Source organism: Heliangelus exortis, chromosome 18 (genome assembly GCF_036169615.1).
Source record: "Heliangelus exortis chromosome 18, bHelExo1.hap1, whole genome shotgun sequence".
In the NCBI taxonomy this organism is placed as follows: Eukaryota; Metazoa; Chordata; class Aves; order Apodiformes; family Trochilidae; genus Heliangelus; species Heliangelus exortis.
This window is the reverse complement of record NC_092439.1, coordinates 4,454,667-4,475,270: the sequence shown is the minus strand read 5'-3', so window position 1 is coordinate 4,475,270 and position 20,604 is coordinate 4,454,667. Positions and strand designations below refer to the sequence as shown.

The 20,604-nt window shown below is 39.2% G+C and overlaps 1 protein-coding gene across 4 annotated transcripts in view; it reads right to left on the bottom strand.

Annotated features, from left to right (window-relative positions):
- GAS2 (growth arrest specific 2) overlaps nt 1-12,417 on the bottom strand; it is a 63,443-nt gene extending 51,026 nt beyond the window's left edge. Inside the window, exons 1-2 of one of the 4 annotated variants that reach the window (XM_071762647.1) lie at nt 12,248-12,417; nt 4,244-4,405 (exon numbers count right to left, since the gene is read on the bottom strand). In XM_071762647.1, the coding sequence (XP_071618748.1) occupies nt 4,244-4,385 (142 nt within the window). In that variant the 5' untranslated portion in view covers nt 4,386-4,405; nt 12,248-12,417. Of the gene's footprint in view, nt 1-4,243; nt 4,406-4,660; nt 4,692-11,442; nt 11,557-11,962 lie in introns of those variants that run through there. The other 3 variants (XM_071762648.1, XM_071762649.1, XM_071762650.1) reach the window with 3 other exon arrangements.
- Nucleotides 12,418-20,604: the final 8,187 nt, after the last annotated feature.

Genomic DNA, 20,604 nt, shown 5'->3' with positions numbered 1-20,604 from the left:
ATTAGGTGTCAGCTTTCAATTCACTGTATTTTATGGCTCCAAAAGGTGGCATTTCTTTGCTAAAACAGACACTCTGACATATTTAACAGTTGAAATGTATTGAATCAAATGAGAGCAATGTTCATAGCCTGAGGAAAAAAATGGCTCTATATATTTGTATGGAAAAAACATTAAACTCCATTAAAAATGTATAACTACCCCTATAATTATAAGAAAGCAGTTGCAATGTTTTTATAGAATGGTAATAACATTAAGTATAATAAAAAAACAACACTAAAAGTATGAAAAAAACCCCAGGAATATCAAGCTTTTCTCAAAGCTCACAAGCACCGCTTGCCCTCTCTTTTACCAACATCACCAGATGCCCTTTGAAAAGATAAACTTAGTCCTGAACACCCACTGCTTGGATGCTGTGGGCAACTATCTATAAGGTCACCCAGTCTTGGGGGTCCTAATTCAGCCAGACTGGGAGGTCTAGGAAAGAATAACTAAAAATAGCCCAGGGCCAGGCTGTGTGTCCAAGAAGCCGAAAATCAGACATTCCCTGTGGGCCATCTCTGACAGCCAGAGCTTTCAGAAGATGTCAGAGGGACTTAAAGGCTGAAGCAAAGTACCTAAAAAAATAAAAAATTGGTACCTCTATTATTGCAGTGAGTTCTTCCACACTTAGCTTAATAACTCCAATGCAAGACACTGATCCTGCCTCACAACGAGCTGATCCACTATTTTGATTTTCCACTTCAGTTGTATGACAAAACTACTTGGTTACAAATAGAAGCATTTCACTCATATATCTCCAAAACACATTGGTAAAAGGATGAGCTTCTCCAATACTGAGACACCAGTGAACTATTCTTCCCGACCCTCTCAAATTGTGTGACATTTAAACCCAACAAAACCCAATAGAAAGAAAGAAAACAAAGGCCACTGATTTTATGCACATGCAAAAGTGATTCTTTTCTGACAAGGTTACTGAGTACCCTACAGTAGCTGACAGCAAGAGAGAGTTTTGATGGCATGGAGACATTACCACTTACTTACAATGGGACATACTAAAAATCCCAAAGGCATTTTGATACTAAAGAAAATTACAAAACCCCTCAAGTAAACCAGACACTGCATCAGTGCCAGCAGAATCACTGGAACTATCAGTGCCATGAATGTCTTGATATTCAGATGCTTAAAACCTGCATTTCCCAATGGCTGGAACTGAACGTGCTGATGTTGAAATTAAAGATACTGCTACAGAATTCTCACAGACAGCAAGATGAGCAAGAGCATCGAGGTGAAGAAAGTTTTGCTATCATTTGGAATCTGAGACAGACAGTTTTCTTGCAGAAGACTTCCCATCCTTCATCCCCCAAACTAGATGCCTCCATCAATGCACCTTTAAATCCCACACATGGTCTCCATCTCAGTGCCTCTCCTAACATTCTCACCTCTCTGTTCCTTCTCCTCAAACCTCTTTCACTTCTGAACCCAAGCAACTTTTCCTGCCTCATGCAGCATTCAACACTTCCACATCCAATTCCTCAGCACCTGGCACTCTCCAGCTCCTTTCCTATGAGCTCAGAAAGCTCTTTCAGGAACTCACCTCAGCTTTGAAACCTGGGAGCCCTAGGGCACATCTTACAGGTCTGTTCTGTGGTCCCATGTGCTAAATGAAACTGGTTGGAATAAGCTACAATATCATAACCCTCTGCAGCTGGTAAATGGGCTGTGGAATGGGAAAAACATATCAGAGCTCTACACAGTAGCCAAGGAGAAAGAGAGAAACCATCCCCCAGCACTTGCCCTGAACTACAGAGTGGTGATAAGGCCCACTCCTCCTCGTGTCAGCCCTTTGTCCTCTGCAGAAACACAAGAGAAAACAAGACAGTACTGGACAGTGAGCCCTACCCTTATCTAAAGTATTTTCTATTGTTTTGTTTTTTTTTTAAACTGAATTTCTTTGAAAAGATTATGTCCTTCTCGAGTCAAGAGTACAAATGAATGACCAAAATATGAAAAAAAAAAGGAACATGGCAAATATTAATCAAAATGTATATTAATTTTCTTTATAAATTGGGAAATCCTATTATATTACAACTGGCATAATAACACTTATAATGAGGCCACACAAGCTATAACACAGAGCAAACTACACTGTGGATAAACAGAATATTATCTGTCCTATGCTATCTGCACATCCATGCATTTGAAAAATATGCTACAAATTTATACCTATTTTATCTTACACATTCAAGTGTCTCTCCTCTCATTAACCTAAATTATACTGCAATTAAACCAAATATGAATTCTTAGTTAATATATTTATATGAATATTAATTACTTTAATTCAGTTCCACTTAATTTATTTTGAATGTGAATTTAAACTTAATTGAATTATTAATTTGAATAACAATGTCTACACAGGAATTTAAAGCACTTTAACAAATCACTAATTTCAGTTCTTCAAGACAAACTGAGAAGAGCTTGGTGTGAGGAGGTGTAGGGGAATGCATTAAGCAAATGAACTGTGCATGCTGCTTAATTAAGAGAAGGTTGTGCCCATTTAGTTCTTCAGTGCAGAATTTGGTGTCCATATGAAAAATCAGATTTTTAATTATAGTTGGCATTTCAGAACCTCCTGCTGGGTGTTACTTTCTTGCTAAAAAAGTGACCTCATTTCTAAACTTGTCACTGTGAGAACTATGAACTGCAAACAAGCTTCTATTTGTTTTAGAGTGGCTCACTAAAACTTCATTGTTTAAAACACTTAAACAATATATTAAATCCTTAATGGAATGTGCTGCTTCTGATTCAAAAACCAGTCTTTGGACTGCTGTCTTGTGGTAATTGGAATGAAAAGTCAGGATTTCTGGATTTTGTGCTGACATTGTCTAGACAATTTTATAGTCAAAGCTCATTAATTTAAATGGAAGTACCACACAAAGATGTAATTTAAACCAAGTGCCAAGTTTGCAGTTGTAGCTTCATAACTACTCCAACTCTAAAATGGGTATCACTTACCTGCAAAATACTCTATTTGCATTCTACTGATCCTCTAATCACTGACCACACCTCTCATAACAGGGATTCTTCCCTCCCTCTTAAAAACAAAACAAACAAGCAAAACAAAAAACAAAGAAAAAAAAGAAAAAAAAAAAAAAAAAAAAAAAGGAAAAGGAAATGGAACAATATGTGCAGGTGAAAGGCACTAGATAACCAGATTTTGCTATTTGGTGCCATTGTGAAGATTTGGTTTCAGCATTTACCAAGACAAGACATTGCCTGTGTCTCACCAGAACTGACTTCCAGGAAAAAAACAAACACACAGCACAAATCTAAAAACGCTCATCCAAATTTTTCCCAAAATAACACCAACAGAACTTTCATGTAAACATCACCTCCTCTGAAGTGTTTTCTCCTCTTTGTTTAACGACTGGCATGCTTCCTTTAGGATGAGGCATTGTATGAGTCATTTTTTTGGTGGGATACTTCTGAGATCACACAGAGGCTTTTTTGCCCTGAATGCTCTCAGCAAACAACATAGGATTTCCTGGCTCACAGCTTTTAAATTCTGCCTTCTTGAGTAAGCTGTATACCCCAAAGAACTGTCTCTTTCCTTCCTGCCAGGAACCTATTCTCATTTACTCCTCCTTCTACCTACCTGGTTTTTCTTAGCTTTTCATGTGCATCCTTTTTCCTCAACAACATTTCAGCTTCACACACATCCAGCTGCAACCAGTAAATCCCCAGGTCCCAGCTGCAGCCACTACGTCAGCCTCCTCCATGCAGAAGCTTCCACAAGTCTGCATGCAGCACCTTTGGCTGCAACTATTAATCACTTGACTACTTGGTCAGCTAGGAGCTATTTAATAGCTCCTTCCATTCAAGGCAGTCAGCACAGACATAATCCTTAGGAGGCATTCCAATAAAAATTGAAGGTGTCGTTGATGGCAGTAAATAGCACAATTCAGCTTAATGGTATTAATACAGAAAACACACTGAAAAGAGCATTTGAGGAAAGATGAACAGGAAATTAATTATAAAGTTCAATTATGCTACTCACAGAAACACTGTGGAGGCAAATGACTTATCAGCTTTTCTGACCTTGCTAACAGCTGCACTATGTGGAGGTAGCTACAAACCATAAATACTTTTATTTTTCAAAGGTAGTCTGAAGGACTGAATTCCCAGCTAATGGTGTACAGAGTTCTATTATTGACCAGTATTTGCATTTCATCTTATTGTATCTTACCCAGTAGGTTTGTGAGCCACAGGGCCAAATCTTCTTTCATTGGTAACAAGTTGGCCTCATGTCTACTTGCAAGCCACTGACTGTATTGGTGCATATCAGAGAGGCCAGGCCCACGTGCCTTGGGGCTCAGAGCAGTGCACATTGCTTATCCACTTGTTGTACCTGTTTTATAACATATATTAAAAAAAAAATAAAAAAAAAAATTAATATCATATATGAAATTAAAGTTTACGGGTTCTCTTTTTAGAATTGTAGAAAGGAACAACAGTAACTATGATTCTAAGAAACCAGATGTCAGACAAACAGATGTGGATCTAAGACATGAATACAACTTTGATGACTGAAGTTTTGTTTTGTTAATGGATCACACTGAAAGTGATTAAATCATACAGATAGCTTAACTTCATTTGTACTCACCAAGCTAAACATGTTGGCAACACATATCCAAATATTCTGCAAGGAATGATTAAAATCAAATGAAAATAAACGTTTTACACCAAGCTAAAAACTCACTACAGTGCCTGATCCAAAACCCATTCAAAATAAATGGAAAGTTTCCGAGATTGTTGGATCAGGCCCAAGAAAAACATGGGAACAACTGAGTTATGCTACTACAGCAAACTTACTAACAATTAACAAATGTAGTTACCAAAGGAATCAGCCTATTCTACAGTTTTAAAATAATAAAAAAAAACAAATAAACACATCAAATATATTTACTAAATAGCATTATTTCTTCAGAAAGCAGCATAGCAGATAGTGCTGGTAACCCTCACTTCCCACTTCCATCTCATACACAAGTGCTCCCTTGCTTCAGTGACACCTTACTGAAACTTTAGTTTCAGGTAAGACAGTGCATCATGTGTTAAATATTAGTTAAGTGTTGGGAGTCTTTCAGCTGCCCCACTGGTCCTGTATCTCTCCTCCTCAAGGACTAATCCCCCCATCCTTGGAAGCAGCAGCTACATGGTGGTGCTTTGGTTTTCCCCATCAGACTGTGGAACAAGCACAGCACTCTGTTTATGGTTCATGCTGATCTCTGTGGAGACACAGAGCAGAGAAATCAGGGATGTGAGATACTATTTCAGTTTGGCTCAAAAATACAGAGCTGTCTTTAAATATTTCATACTGACCTAAGCTCTTGTTTCATAAAAATCAACAACCAGGGTATGTAACAGGCTCAAGGATTGTGATTCATGGCAGGAAGAAAAATGGAAGAATAAAGAACTCTGATCTGAAAGGATGTATGGGTGCATGAGTTTAATAGTAAGTGAGAAGCACCAGAGACAAGAAAGGTATTCCCAGTTTAAAGCAGTTTAAAACTAGGAAAGATGAGGAGAGGCAGAAAAACATGGGACAGAATCTCCAGAAGCTAAAAATGATCCAGGCATCTCTATACTGGGACTAGGTCAGCTTGAAATAGCAGCACTGAATTAACAATATGGGTCAATTTGTGAAGCAGCCATGCAAAGTGAGGACTGCAGAATGAGAAATGTATTGCTGATCAGAAGTCTCCACAAAGAACACTAAAGAGTCACAGGTGAATTACATACAATCCAACATTACTTCTGTGTAATCTTTCTTTAATTTCTGAAAGGAATGAATTTCCCCCATCCTATTCACTGAAAACCTGCCCTATGCTTCAGTTAAATATTCTCTTGTTAGAATTAAAGTGAAAAAAAACCCGAACAGAACAATTCTAGCTTGGATCAAAAAGAAAACAGACTTCAAGTGGCAGATTATAATTTTTTACTTGTAGCTCCTATCACAAATTCTATGAGTGATATTGTGGGTCAGTTGTCAAACTACAAGCAACAGAAACTATCAAATTCTTTTTCCAAATGCTGAGAGCTACTGCACTTCTAAAACAAATTTTACTTAAGCCACCACCACAAGTCCTTTGCTGGAGTACCTAATCTTCATTGCAATGTCCATCTTCATCAATTAGAGTAGCCCAATCATTAACTGTTAACACTTCATCACATACGAGCTGAGATCTGTGAAGAAGCTGAACTGAGTTAGGTGAAGGCAACAGTAGCTGGGTCCTCAGCTCTTTCAAGACCCCTTTGAGGATTCTGCCAGCAGTCAAGGCCAGAGTCTTGATTCTTTACTGAGATACCATCAGTTCACCCCCTTAAAATGTCCTAACGTTTCTTTTCTGGTGAGCTGGAGAAAAGTTTATTGACAATTTAGCAGTGAGGAATTTGGTCAGAGAAATAAAATAGCCAGAGGCAGACAGTAGCATTCAAGGATACATCACCATAGCTCAGGCAAGTTTCTTTTGCTCCAACAGTTTCATGGGGGGGGTGTTTTTGGCAGATGTAAGGTATGAACAAAGCAGCCAAAAAAAATTGGGTTTTCTAATCTCACTGCTTTCTAACAGCAACATCAAATCATCATATACAACTCCAGCACTAGCCAACACAAACATGTCAAATGTGCTACAGAATGCTGCAGTTCTCTATGAACTGTAGAGGCTGATATAAAATACTCAAGCATTTTCAAAGCTTACCTCGAAATGCTTTATTCCTCAAAAAGCAGCTTTTTCCCCTCTACTATTCTGAAGCAAAACAAGGAAAGGTCTTTAACTCTTTTCCATTCTGTTTTGTTAGAAGTCATATTTATGCAGCACAGTCTTTTTTTCCACCTCTCTCAGTAAGAGGACAACATATCAAATTCTTAGACTTATTGTCTAGCTGAAGAATTCAGTGTGGGATAGTTTACAGTACACCCAGTGACATGTAACAGATTCAACACACTGAAAGGTTATATTTCTCTCTGCTCACTTCAACAGAACAGAGAAGTTTTATTTTGCTTTACAGTACTACATTTAGTTGTCTGGGTATTGTAGCTCACTGCTTGTATTTTGCCAGCAGTGTAACTTACACTACCTGCTGATTGTTGTCAGTGATCATCAGGTGAAAGCAGTGAGAATCAAACAAGTAATCTTCTGTAATTCCATTGGCTTTTGTTGGGGTTAACTGGTGGAACAAGAGGATTAAAGAATTATATGTTCTGTACTCAGTACATAGGGGGGAAGGCTGTTCAATCTAGAAAGTAAAATTGGCTGCACAATTAGGCACAGATCCTTGGATTCAATTCCCCTTCCTATTCCAGCCACCTTCCTTATCTATAAAATGGCAAGAGTAACACCCTTCAACCAACATCAGTGATTGTTGGGAGGAAAAGAAATATTCTATATAGTAAATATATATATATAAAAATGTATGTGTATACACAGATATGCATACACAGAAAACACAGAAGCTCCACCCTATGAATTAATCATACAAACCAGTAAATTTTTACCCCAAATCACCCATCCAGTTCCATCATATACACATGATGGCTTGTATCAAGTAGATGCTGGCTATGCAATTTTTTCTGTATTATTACCTGAGTTCCATTGTTGCTTCAGCCTTATCCTAATCACAACTTGTGCGTGAATGACTACTTTTAACTTGGTCTAGATAAAATTCTTCCAGGCCAGGGATGAACAAGTCTTGCTGAGTCACATGATCTTTATAACTTGACTGAAGAATTAGCATAGAAATTGAGTATCCAGCAAAACAAGGATTTGTTTTTGTATTCAGTTAGGAAAAAATAAGAAGATGTTAAAAGTGGCTTTGGAGGAGAAAAAAAAATAAAGCAAATACAAAACTGCATTGAGATCAATCTGATCAAATAATCTCTGTTGCAAAGGTCCTAGACAATGTCCCCTTTGTACAGTACCAGCTTGACTGTGACATCTGGTTTGGCCCACCTAGGTACTGTCACCTAGCAGGCAAACTAATTGACTGGCTCCCTTCAGTTGGCAGCCAGACCAGAGTCATCCACCAATGAAGATTTGCACATAAACCAACTCAGTGGCCTGGTTCCAGCTTTACAGAGCTGGAAGAGAAGATGCCATAACTCTGCTGTGGGACCCTGGTGTCAAGATTCTAGTTGATAAAATCTTCATCAAATGAAACATGCAGGTTTTAAGCTTGCAGAAGGAGGTTTCTTGTAATATGATTGAGGAAGTGTATTAGCTACCAGTTGTAGAAGAAACAACACAACTGTGCTCTAGCTTTACTGTCAGTAGTAGAGAGAGCAGACAGCAAGTTAGACAAGAGGAACAATAGGAACTTGAACACCAGACTGCACATTGGCTTTGACAGAGGGGTATCGGTTCTAACTGCAGACAATCTCCTGCTGTCTCAGAGAGAAGGTAATGCTATTGGAAATCAGCCATCCTGGAAAGAGAGGAGACAGAGGATCAAAAGCCAGAACAGAGCTCATGAGTATCTGGCAAGGGTCTCTGCTGGATCTCCCTGCTAGTTCTAATCACCTCAAGCAGATGGAAAAGAACAGAACTTTTGAAACTTTACTGGAGTTTAAGTGGGCTGTGTGAAGCAGTCACTTACTCTAAGTGCAAGCTGGGTGCAAAAGAGGCTCAAATAAAAGATTCCCTGTTCATAAACAGATTAAGTTGCAGTGACAAGTTGCACGTTTGTGCAAGCAGCAATGAGGCTGCCCACAATTTGGGACCCATACTGTCAATCACCACTTTCACGTAAGCAAGTGCTGGTTTTACACACACAGCACGTCCCAGCATAAATACATTCACATTTGAAAAGTGATTTCAGTTTTCCTGGCATATTTTTCAGATTTGGAGAGTATATGATTAGTCCATAGACTAAAGGCTGCTCTCACTTTTCCACCCCCTCACCTATGTACAAATATATGTATGGAAATGGGGGGAGGAGAAATACTAACATCTTCCTTTGAGAGCCACAGAGGTAACTAACAACTTCTGTAATTGGTATTTTTAACATCAAAAAATTGTTCCCTACGGTGAGATCTGCAAGACAGTGGGAATAACTTCTCCAAGTTCAAGTCTCCCTACGTGAAATCCTTAAAATGGACAAGAAGCAGCATTAGGAAAAAACAGACCTGTTGCTCACTGGTAAGATGTTACTCAGTCAGTCTTAACCACCTGCAGTTGCCAGCTTGCTACAGAACATTCATCACTCATTTTGCCCTTTACATATGTAAAACCAAACAATTTTTAAAGGGATTCTGCTGCTTTATCATGTATCTCCTCTTTAAGAGCTGTTAGAGGGCTTTACTTTCTGTAAGAAACAACAGGTCTTTCTTGTCTGCATTCTCACCACCATAAACAAGCAGATAAAAAACAAGCTCACAAATGTAGCAAGTGTATTTTTGTAAGGAAATTCAATTTTTCTAGTTATTTTATTATCCTTATAAACTATACCACAACCAATTTAGCCCAAGGTTTCTGGAGCTTTCCCAGATTAACTTGGAGCATACTGTACATGTTAGGAGCTGGGGGAGGGGCACTGGAGGGGAAACACCATCTGAAACTCATTAATCAATTAGAATTTTTAGGGGCTTACATCAAAATGTGATCTATGCTGATAAAGTAAACTTTAATCACAAGAAGCCTTTGTCCTTTACATTATGAATATACATGTTACAAATGTGTGCAGTACTTGGAGAGAAGGATAGAGAACCTGGCACAACACCTTACTGATACTTTAGACCTGTAAGACCCTTGGTCTGAGGCCAGACCAGAATGGAGTTAAAAATCTGAGCTAATCATTGGAAGCCTGGACGTTTTCAGGACTATGCCTAGTAGAAACAATTCTGTTGCCTCCATAATGTCTCCTCTACCAAAAGGAAACCAAAAAGTTCTTCTCACACAGACCGAAATAAAACTTCAGGAATGTTTGATATCTACTTGCTCATAAAATTTTAATTTCTGGAAACTGAGCCTGATTCCTAAAACAGTCCAAAAACTTTCAAGTTGACTCCTCTTTGCCTGGCTCTGTAGGGTTTTTCTGCTTGTAATTTTGCTTGGTAAGCAAAATTATCTTGGTAAGGTAATTTTGGTAAGCAAAATTACCATTAAAATTTATCACAAAAGTTTCAATCTCCACCAACTAGAGAAGGAAATACTTTTTTAAACTGACAGACCTTACAAGAATATAAACGTGTCTTTTGCTGCACTCACACTGTTTTTCAAGCTGACTCCCAGTCTTTGCTTTTAATTATGAAATTCCATTTCCAAATCCTGTCCTGAAATTAGTGTGAAGCTTACTGAGAGGTGTAGAGTCAAAGAGGTTCTTTGAATAATAAGTGTGCCAGTTCAAAAAAGACTGTGGGTAAAGGAGGTTAGCAATCTAAAATGAGTAAGATCTAGAAACATGGGTATAGTACTGATTCCTCCTTAACTCACCACCAGCATCTAGGTTTGGTTTGTTTGCACTTCCAACTACGGTACCACGGTATAATGATGATCAGATGGCCTATTGTACCATTTGATATGAATTTAGGAATGTCAGCTAATTTCCTATTAAATCACAATCCACATCACAAAACCACAATAAAATAATTACATGTGGCATGGCATCCACTCCACAGTGAAGAAACCATTCACAATTTGATGCACATGGAAACTGAAGTATACTTTTTTTTTTTTTAATTTCAAAGTAGTATCAGAAGTGTGAGGAAGAGCCTGCAATGCACCTTTCCTGGTGTCCTGAGAGTTTTTCTCCCCTAGAAGCAAGCAAAGCCAGCAGAGCCAGTGGGCTCAGGTGCCACACACCACTGCAGCAGGATGCTGATACCAATCCTAGAGAAGGAAGACAGCAACCTTCATCTCCTACAAGAGCACTAGCGAGGAAACGAAGCCCTCTTAACGTCAACCTCTGCCCTCCAGAGATTTGAATACAGAACCAGAAGAGGAGAGCAAAAACCTGGAAGGACGGATTCAGGAATGCGGCGGGACTCCCCCCCCCTGCTCTTTGGGGCAGCTGGGGCTGCCAGGCCGGGAGCGCCCCGGGGCAGCCACTGGCACCGCCGCATGGCTTGGCCACCTCCTCCCCAGCACTTCCCGCAGCCTCCGCTCACATTTCCCACGGGCTCTACAAAGCCACGAACCTCTTCTCCTTTCCCTCTCCTTGCTCCACCAGCAACCCAGGGTTACGCGGTGCCCCGAGCAAGATAACCCAGAAAACGGGGGAGAGGGGGGGCGCACAGGGAGCAGGAGCCACCCGAAAGACGGGCGGGAAATGCGCACGTCGCAACACGAGGGGAAATCTATCCCCCGCCTCCCTCCGCCTCCGCGTTTGTCCCGCACCGCTCGGAGCGCCCGGCAGCCGCCCGCCCGCCAAAGTCCCGCCCACGGCTCTCACCCGCCGCGGAGCCCGGCTCTGCGCTGCGCCGGGATGCGGTTGTCCTTCTCGGGGCCCCTCCACACTCAGACTGAGCTAATGGCTTTGCCATGAGTGCTGGCTGGAAGCGCTGCTCCCAGGTCTGCCCCTCGGGGGCAGGACCAAGCAGCCCCCGGCCCTCCAAAGGATGCCCCGGGGCGGCCCGCCAGCAGCCCCCGCATCCCACCCCGCACCCACGCACCCTCTCATTCCGCCTCCGCGATGCTTTCCAACTCCGGACAGACAGAGAGCGGGAGGGAAAAAAAAATAATAATAAAAACACAAAAAAAACAAACAAAAAAACCCAATAACAAAACAAAACCTTACAACCAGAAAGCAGCCCCCCCAGCTGCTCGGTGCGCAGACAACCGCCCCACAGCGCGGTGCCGGCCGCTGAGCCTTTCCGCTTCCCCGGCGGATCCTTCACAGCCGCCCCGGGGACAGGGGGGCAAGGAAACAAAAGCACCTACTCCGCAGCCAGCAGCCGCAAAATGAACCTCACCTTCCCGCTGCGTTCCCCGGCCCCTTTCTCTTTAAACCCGGCGAGACACAGGGGCTGCGGGCTCCTCCGGGGGGCCGGCAGCGAACCCCAGGTGCAGGCAGGGCTCCCTCCAACAAGGCAGGCAGGCAGGCAGAGCTCCCCCCGGTGCCAGGGCAGGCAGGCAGGCAGAAAGGGCTTCCCTCCCCCTTAGGCATGCAGGGCTCTCCCCGGTGCTTGCAGGCAGGGTTTACCCCCGGGGCCGGGGTCGGGGCAGTCAGGGTTCCCCCCGGGGCCGCACTCACTGACCCGCTGTGCTCTGAGCCTCCGGCAGCCGCCGCGGTCCCCCCGAGCTGAGCTGAGCAGACGGGCAGCAGCCGCGCTGCCGCTCTTCATACTTCTGTCCGCCCCGCTCGGTGCTCACTTTGGGAAACCCTTCTTTTTTTTTTTTTTTTTTTTTCCCCTTGTCCTCCCCCCCCTCCGAACCCGAGTTCCTATATTTCAGCAGTCCACACCGCCTGAACGGAAGTTCAATACTTACTTTTTTTTTTTTTTTTTTTTTTTTTTTTTTTCAGAGGGACGGCAAAACGCAGTTCACACTGATTTACCCTTGAAATGCTGAGATATTGTGTTACAGCCCTTGGCAGCAAGCTGGTGTTTGGGTCCATTGCTCTTTTATTATTACTACTCCCTTTCCAAGACTCTTGACTCTGTCTTGATTCTGGAAAATTAAAAAAAAAAAAAAAAAAAAAAAAAAGAAACAGAAGAAGGAAAAAAAAAAAAAGAGGAATTTTTTACATCCAAGATAGAACTGTTCAATTTTAATAGCTGTCTCGATTTTTTTAACACTTAATAGTAGCTCTTTTAATTGACATTTCTTGTGTTTGTTTGTTTTCTTTCTTCTGGCTAAAGGAACATCTTGGGGAACTCTACTTTATCACATATTTCTCCAAAACAATTTCATGCCACCAGTCTACTTTGAACAAAAAATTATGCTGGTGATAAATTAATTCTTATTTTACACTTTTATAGGAGTGATAGGTAGAGGTTTTACTTGGTTTTCTGTCAGTACTTGGCTTGCCAAGCTAACTCTTAGCACACCTTTATTTCAAGTCGCCTTATATCATTTTCGTGACATTTCAACATTTTGTTAAACATCAGAGATAACCTTATTCAACTGTTGTTTTTCACTTATTCACTGCACTGAGAAGCCCCTTTTGTGAATTCAATAGAGGGAAACAGATGTTCAGACTTCTCCTGGTCTTGATGCATGGATGTAGATTGTCTTGTTGAGTTTCCTAATGGCATCATGTTATCACTTTCCAAAAGAGTGCTCCAGTCAAGCAGCACACTTATTTTTTTTTATTTCATAGTGTATATCCACTTAATTAAATCGTTCTAGCCAGAGCACATTATGTATAATTATACTGAAAGAATTGTTTTAACCTGATTGCTGAAAAGCACATCAAGATGACCCTTATTTTTTATTTACATTCATTTCTTTGTACTCCGATCTGCTGGGAAAACTTGATTTGCACAATTAATGCTGGGCTATTTCTCAATAATTGCACTGTAAGCAAATTCCTGCTCTCTGAGTAGATGTTAATTTCTAGCCAATCAGAATACCCACATCTTTTGTTATTTATTGTATTCCTATACTCATATTATGCTGTTGTGATGGACTATTAACTGCTGTGATGAGTGCTACTTAAAGAAGAGCACTTCATCAGCATGCTGATGTATTTAACTATGATGAGCTATAGTAATATATACCATCAAGTAACAGCACAGATTTAAGTGAACTCCTACTTTTGTTCTGGATAGCTAAATTTAGAAAAAAAAGCCCTCTGATGTCTTGCCATAAGCACTGGAGTAGAGAGGATAAGGAGCTGATGAGCAGATTCCTGTATGCACTTAATTGTCTTGTAGAGGTTTTATAAGAACTGGAGAAGGATTTATTTTTTTTTTAACAGTGAGCAGCAATTTAAACCCAATTTATGTGTCACCTCAATAAAAAGGCCAGCTTGAGATTAGAAGATGCATTCTGTTAAGGTGCCCTCTATGCTTAAAAGTTCTGCCACTTTGTAGAGAAGTTGGAAAACATTCACCTAAGCAGCAACTCTGTCTCCAGTAAAAGCTTCTTGAAGTTCATGTGTACTCTTGAAGTTACAAGACTCCTACTAAGTCTAGTAGGGAAATAAGCTTAGGCTTTTCCAGATGTCATGCAATCAATCTTGGATGTGCATTTACATATGTACTCATGGGAAAGGATGAAAAAGCAGTTCTAAGATTTGGAAGCCAAAATTGGTTGTGTACTCCTTGATATGATCAGTTTGTACCAAGGAATCTAAGGTTAGTTAAAATCATCTAAGGTGACAGTAAAAGAGAGTGCATTCATAGATGCACTATCTGTATGAAAAGTCCTAGTTTTTATTGGTTTAGACATGTTTCTTACCACTACTTCACAAAGCACTGATAGTAGACAAGCAGTATGCAACACCCAGTTGAGCAACAAAAACCTGAAGGTTAGATTAAATCTTCTACAAGCAAGACAGAGGGGAATACAGTGCCAAGCAGGCATCTGAAATACACATTATAGGAATGTTATGGAAGTTTCAGTAGTGACACCACATTTATTAATGCACTGAGATTCACACTCCAAGCAGGACTGCAACTTTTCTGTTTCACACTTAAGCATTACAATTTGCCTTTCAAATTTGACACAGAAGTTTCTACATAAGGTTATTTCGATAACATCCTTGCTAACCTTTGTAGAAGTAATACCCAAAAGTTTCCTTGCAAAATGTTATAATTTCCTTTTCAGTTCTTCTACATAACCACGTTTTCCATTTCTGGAGTCCACACATTCTGATAATCTTTTTGACATGGCCTCCTTCCAAACAGATATGAGGATGAGTGGGTGTATGAATAAGTGATGGTTTGAGGAAAGATACAGGAAGGAGAAGAGAGAAAGGGAAGGAGGACTTACAGTGACTAAAGAAAGTAAAGCTTCTTTGGAACTCATCTGCTCATGCAGGAAGCCTAAGCAAATTTATTACCATGACTAGAGCAAAAGGTTCTACCTATTGTCATTTTGATAATCTTAACAGTAGGAAGGGAATATTAAGTAACTAAAAAGATACAGAAAACTCATCAACTTAACTGAGATGCAGCAAATTCTGTCTACAGATATCATGAACTTACTATGATTTGGGACAGAAATTCAGGATTAAATATTCTGAAACATTTACTCTAACTTGGCTGCACATTATGAATATTGATTTATAGATAATTAGAAATTACATTATTGAAGTTTTTCTGAAGAAGGTACCTTGCAGGTCACTTACAAATTGGGAGAGAAAATTACCCAGGTCAGACACTAAAAAGGAGCAGGAGAGGGAGAAAGTAGAAAGAACATTGGAGTTCCCAATAGGCTGAGAAGTGATGAAAGCACCTGGCTTGGTGTATCTCTAGATGACAGTTTTCTGGTGGTTTTCCAACTTTCCCAAATACTCCTTCTTCAGCATGTAACTAGTGTCACAACTGACCTGTGTACTGTCAGTCAAAGATAATTTATGACCAGCACCTCAATTCTGTATCAACTCATAAAGCACATGCAGCCATTAAACAGGACAAGCCTTGGTCAGCCAAAAGAAGAGAGATGGGAGAAAGCAACTGAGGCAAGTAGCAGAAATTTTTAATGAAGTGTATATTGGGTAGAGAATGTCACACCTGTTGATGATGAACTGTTTAACTGAAAATTCAGCAAGTTTGGAATGCAGAAATATATTTACCCTGTTACCTTCTTTCTTTTTTCAGTATATGCCACAGAAGTTAAACTCAAAAGATGTGGAGTTAGAGGTGAATAGAAACTGCTGAATCCTGACTCAAGTCAGCTTAATAGAATATGAGAACCCTATGAAGTAGTCACAGTGGGTGCAGAATGTTTCATAAATGACCTAGCATTGTCCTTATTTTATAATACTTTACAAAAAAAAATTTCCATGTCTTCCTTGACTTCTAAAAAAAGCAGAGTAGCCGGTAGTCTTGCAGCTTTGTGATCAATAAATATGTTTTTGTGGAACTCACTGAAATGTAATGCACTAAGCAGTGCCAGATACCTCTTAATTTTATGAGTTTTTTTTTAAAAAATTGAATATGAAATAGAAATCCTAGTAAAAATGTGTCCAGTGTTTGGCAGTTTGAAGAATATGTAGAAAAAACACGAATGGGTAAAACTTCAAATTAATTCAATTATGCATGATTTTTCATTTTAATTCTCATGAAAATATGGTGTGCTATTAGTAATAATTCATTTAGATGTACACAATGACTTGTAAACAACTGAACTATCAGCCCTGCAGTGGAATACCCATTTTAAAGCTCTACAAATAAACTGCAAACAATTTCTTCACCATAAAAGCAGTATGTTTTGTTCTTCCATCTTGTAAACTTACTGTGTAAGAAATTTACTTGGAGTTCATAGTCACTTAAAATGATGACAATCTTCATGAACCATTATTCTTTTAATCTTAAATGTGAATCTGACTGCTATAATCTGAGAAAAGATTTCATAATAGTAAGCTTAAATAGAAGTTAATGTTTCCTTTGCATCATATTTGATAAAACAAAGGTATGTTTAATTTTTAATCTTTCTGGAATAGTCTGCATCCATATCAGGGAAAACACCTGGATGAAATTTGACCCAATAACAGACATTTTCTGTCAGCATGGAGTACACATCCTTGAAATAATATGCTGTACATCAGCATATATAGGCTGCTCAAAAGCTACAGATGTATACTAAGTGCATCCTTATGGCATACACAGCACTGCCATGAAGTGCTCACAATTCTGATTTATGCAGGAAGCAATTTTTTGACTGTCATAATCATTTATTCATGGACATAGAGCATGCAGTCTACATGCCAAGAAAAATACTGGGGTTGACACAATGATTAGCAGGCCAAAGTCTATGTTCTGTTTGACAATGAAAACATCATGATCTGTGACTAAACAAATCAGTGCCTTAAACATTAACAAGGCAGATTACTATTATTTCCTTTTTTTTTAAATAGAAGGATCTCGAAAACTACATTGATACAGATAATTTAAATACTTGGACAGAATAAATAGGCCTCATAACACCTTCTGTCCTTCTTGAAGTGAAATCAATGATTCCCACATACAGAGCTCAGTTTCTAACTATACCTCATACTGCACTGCCTCCTCCTTGAGAGAATGGAGCAATTGCAAGTGACCCAGGAGTCAATACAGCAACTAAATCTGACTCAAATAGGTGTAAGAACTATCCCAAGTGTAAATGAAGTGATGGGAAAATGCATATTAGATCTCTGCTCCTGGTCCTTGTATTTTACAAGAGTCCCAGATCTTGTGGTCCTACTTGAGACAGACAAGTTGTTAAATTTAATGATGGTGCTATCTAATGTCACATAGAAACATCAGAATTTAGCTACCAACAGCTCAAGAACAGCAATGAGAAAAAAAAAAACAAACCTAAATCTAAGACTGTCAGCAGCTGCCACAGCAACATTCTTCTTGCATCACAAGTGTTCTGGAAAAATGTCACCCCCACCTTCTTGTATAGTGGCTGACAGAACACACAAGCTAATTTTCACAGGAATTAACAGAAAATGCTGGGCTTTGGGAGGCAACTTGCACAGTCAGTTTCTTGAAAGTAGCAAATTTTTCAGACCAGGAATACCAGAAGACCAACTCATTATTCAAGAACCCAAAAATTCTTTTAAATAGAAAATATTCTAATAGACCAGCAATGTCTGACCACCTGCTCCTCCCTTGATTGGTCAAAATCCTGCCTTCCCTCTTATCTCTTTAGTTTTTCATGTTTTTCTTCTCCTGACATGTACCTGCATTTCTTCATTTCTTCTTCCATCTAGTTTATAAGAACTAAATTATCAGCAGTTATTTCAAATCCAAATGAACAGCAGATAACAACAGATGTAGCTTTAAATCTCTTATGATGCTGATTCATCTCAAATTCTTCATAAGTTCATCACATCAGCCTTGATACTTTCCCACACCACTCCAGTCCATACTTAGAGTATATTTTTCTTCTCATAATATTTTACTGAATGGGGAAAAATGTATTTCAATAGGCTACCTAGTGACTTTGATAACTCAAAATGAAAATGCTAGACTCAACCCAGAAGCAAATATGTGGCATACAGAGGAGGTATCTCTACAGGCCTATGGAAAAAAAAAAATTTCTCCCTTCTCTACTGGCTACCTAGAGAAAATCCAGCAATTTCATAGAGCTAACCCAGCCTAGCCAGTGGAACAACTTCTGCAATCCAATTTAGGTTTCTATTTCCATATGAAAATCCTATAAAGCAGAAGATTCTTTGGCTATCTCGCAAGTTCAGTCCTACTTTTCTCACATTGCTCTGTTCATGAAGTAAAAAATTACAAGTAATTAATTCTACCCCATTTGAAGAAATTCACACTCATAAATCTTGGTAGTAAGCCTGCCTTCATAAAAACAAAATTCAAAAGCTTCATTGCCTGGCCAGGTAATCCATTGCCTTCCAATAAAGGGAGACAGGGTGGTCCTTAAAGGCAAAAATTAGGGGCACACTTAGTTTTCAGTTGGTTTGATTTCCTTTCCACATTGTCCTCATAGTTCTCCCAGCCTTTGTTCTGGTGTTTCTGACACTGCTTTTAAGCATTTATTCCTCAACTTTACACTTTCTCCACCAACATTTCAAATTAATTTTCCTCAGAAGCTATAGTTGGGATACCACTTCTATTGCTATTCTTTTCCAACTTTTTTTTCTCCAACTGCTCAGTTCAAACAGTCAATCCAACACCTTAGGGAATGCTTCAAGCCCAGCATTCCTTCTCATTCTTCTATTAAAGTGGCATCATTGAAGCATTCCTAATGGAAAGAACACCATTCCCTCTGCAGTGTATTACATTGCCAAATGAAACAGGGTGGATGCCAGCTCATTTAATGAGTATAAGTCATTCCTGTCTTGTGGGGGCTGGGAGACTGGGTTACTTTTCCCAGCCCTGCAAATTTATCTGGTTTACAAGTTTGGTCAAATCAGGTTTATTTCAATTTTTTTTTCATATGTAAAATAGGCTTGTTCATAAAAACTTCCTTGTCTAAAGTAGTTTGACATCAGAGAATTATGTAAAGATGGGATTAATTTATTAGTTCAATTCCATGTAGTTTCCTTCTCTGTCTTTCCTTCTTCCTTTTCCAGCAGATAATGTATCTGGTAAGATGCTATTAGAGGAGGAAAGTAAGGTGATTTGGGAATATTCCTGGCTCTGGTGCTCACTTGCTGTCATAGCAAAACAAGAAATCTGTGTATGATCTTGAGGAAGATATTTAATTGTCCAGATGCTTCAGAGTTTCAATTTAGAAGATGATCAAGTATATCTCATGAGGGTCATGAGGTAAGAGACACCTATTTTGATGTCACAGACTGAGGATTCAACAGAAATATTTCCTTATTATTATTTTTAATGTATTACCTCTATTGCAAGAATTCTCCTTGCTGGGAAGAAGTTGCTTAGTTCCAGAATAATTTCTATGACAATATTTTTCATGGAAGGGCATGTTGTAAATGGCAGTTTCCTTCGTGTCTTTCCATCTCTCAGCATTACAATCTGAAACATGATAAGAGATTATTAAATTAATGGCAAAAGTCTAGTATTTATACTTAGCATGTTTTCTGAGACAAAAATATGCTTTTGTAATTCTTTACATATTCAATTTAGGAGGGTCTTATTTTGCATCTGTTACTTCAGCACCTCCAACCCACAGATCATCCTTTTCCAGGTTCTCTTGCCCTTCATTGGCAATGATTCTTTATCACTGCAGTTAACCACACCAATGTTGAAATAAGGAGCTGGTTCTGTCTGACAGGTTTCTGGTACAGAAAAAAAAAAAAAAGCAAAGCATCATTGGCAAGTGTAAACTTTTGGTTTCCTTTGAGGGAAGAGCCTGCCATATCTCTGACTATGCTATAGCTTATACCTTGGGCTTGTTTTCCTAATTGGGGCTGGGTGAAACTGTTCTGCTTTCCTGCTGCCTGTCATGGGCTGAGTTACAAACCATGGTGACATCAGTAACCCAGCTCCCTTCATTAGGGACATATGTTGCTGAAATGCATTGAGAGAATTTGAGTAAGATCAAATTTCAGACCAACCTTGAAACCAGATGCCCAAAACCAATAATGAGGAGAGAAAGCTATAGATAGAAAGCTTTTACCTAGTGAATATTATAGCCATGTTTGCAAATGAGATCAGGATCAGAATTCAAGTATTATAACTCATCTTATGTGATGTTTTAATTTAGTGTGTTGCTTTTTCTTTACCTGTCACAAATTCAGGCAAAAATCCCCCAATAATTATTAAACATTAAATAATTCAACAGTTGTGAAAAAAACCCACCTGTGCCTTACTCAAAGTCAAAACTCCCAAACAAATTCACTGCTTGCAGTCTAAATTTCTTTTGGTAAAAGTAACCTCCCTTTCATAACATGACTATTGAATTAGAATGCTCTTTGAATTTTTTTTGACAAATATTTCATTTTTTAAATCTGTAAAATAAATTCATTTTTAAATGTTCATTTAAAAGTCAAAATTATTAAGTTAGACATATTGACTTTATTTAA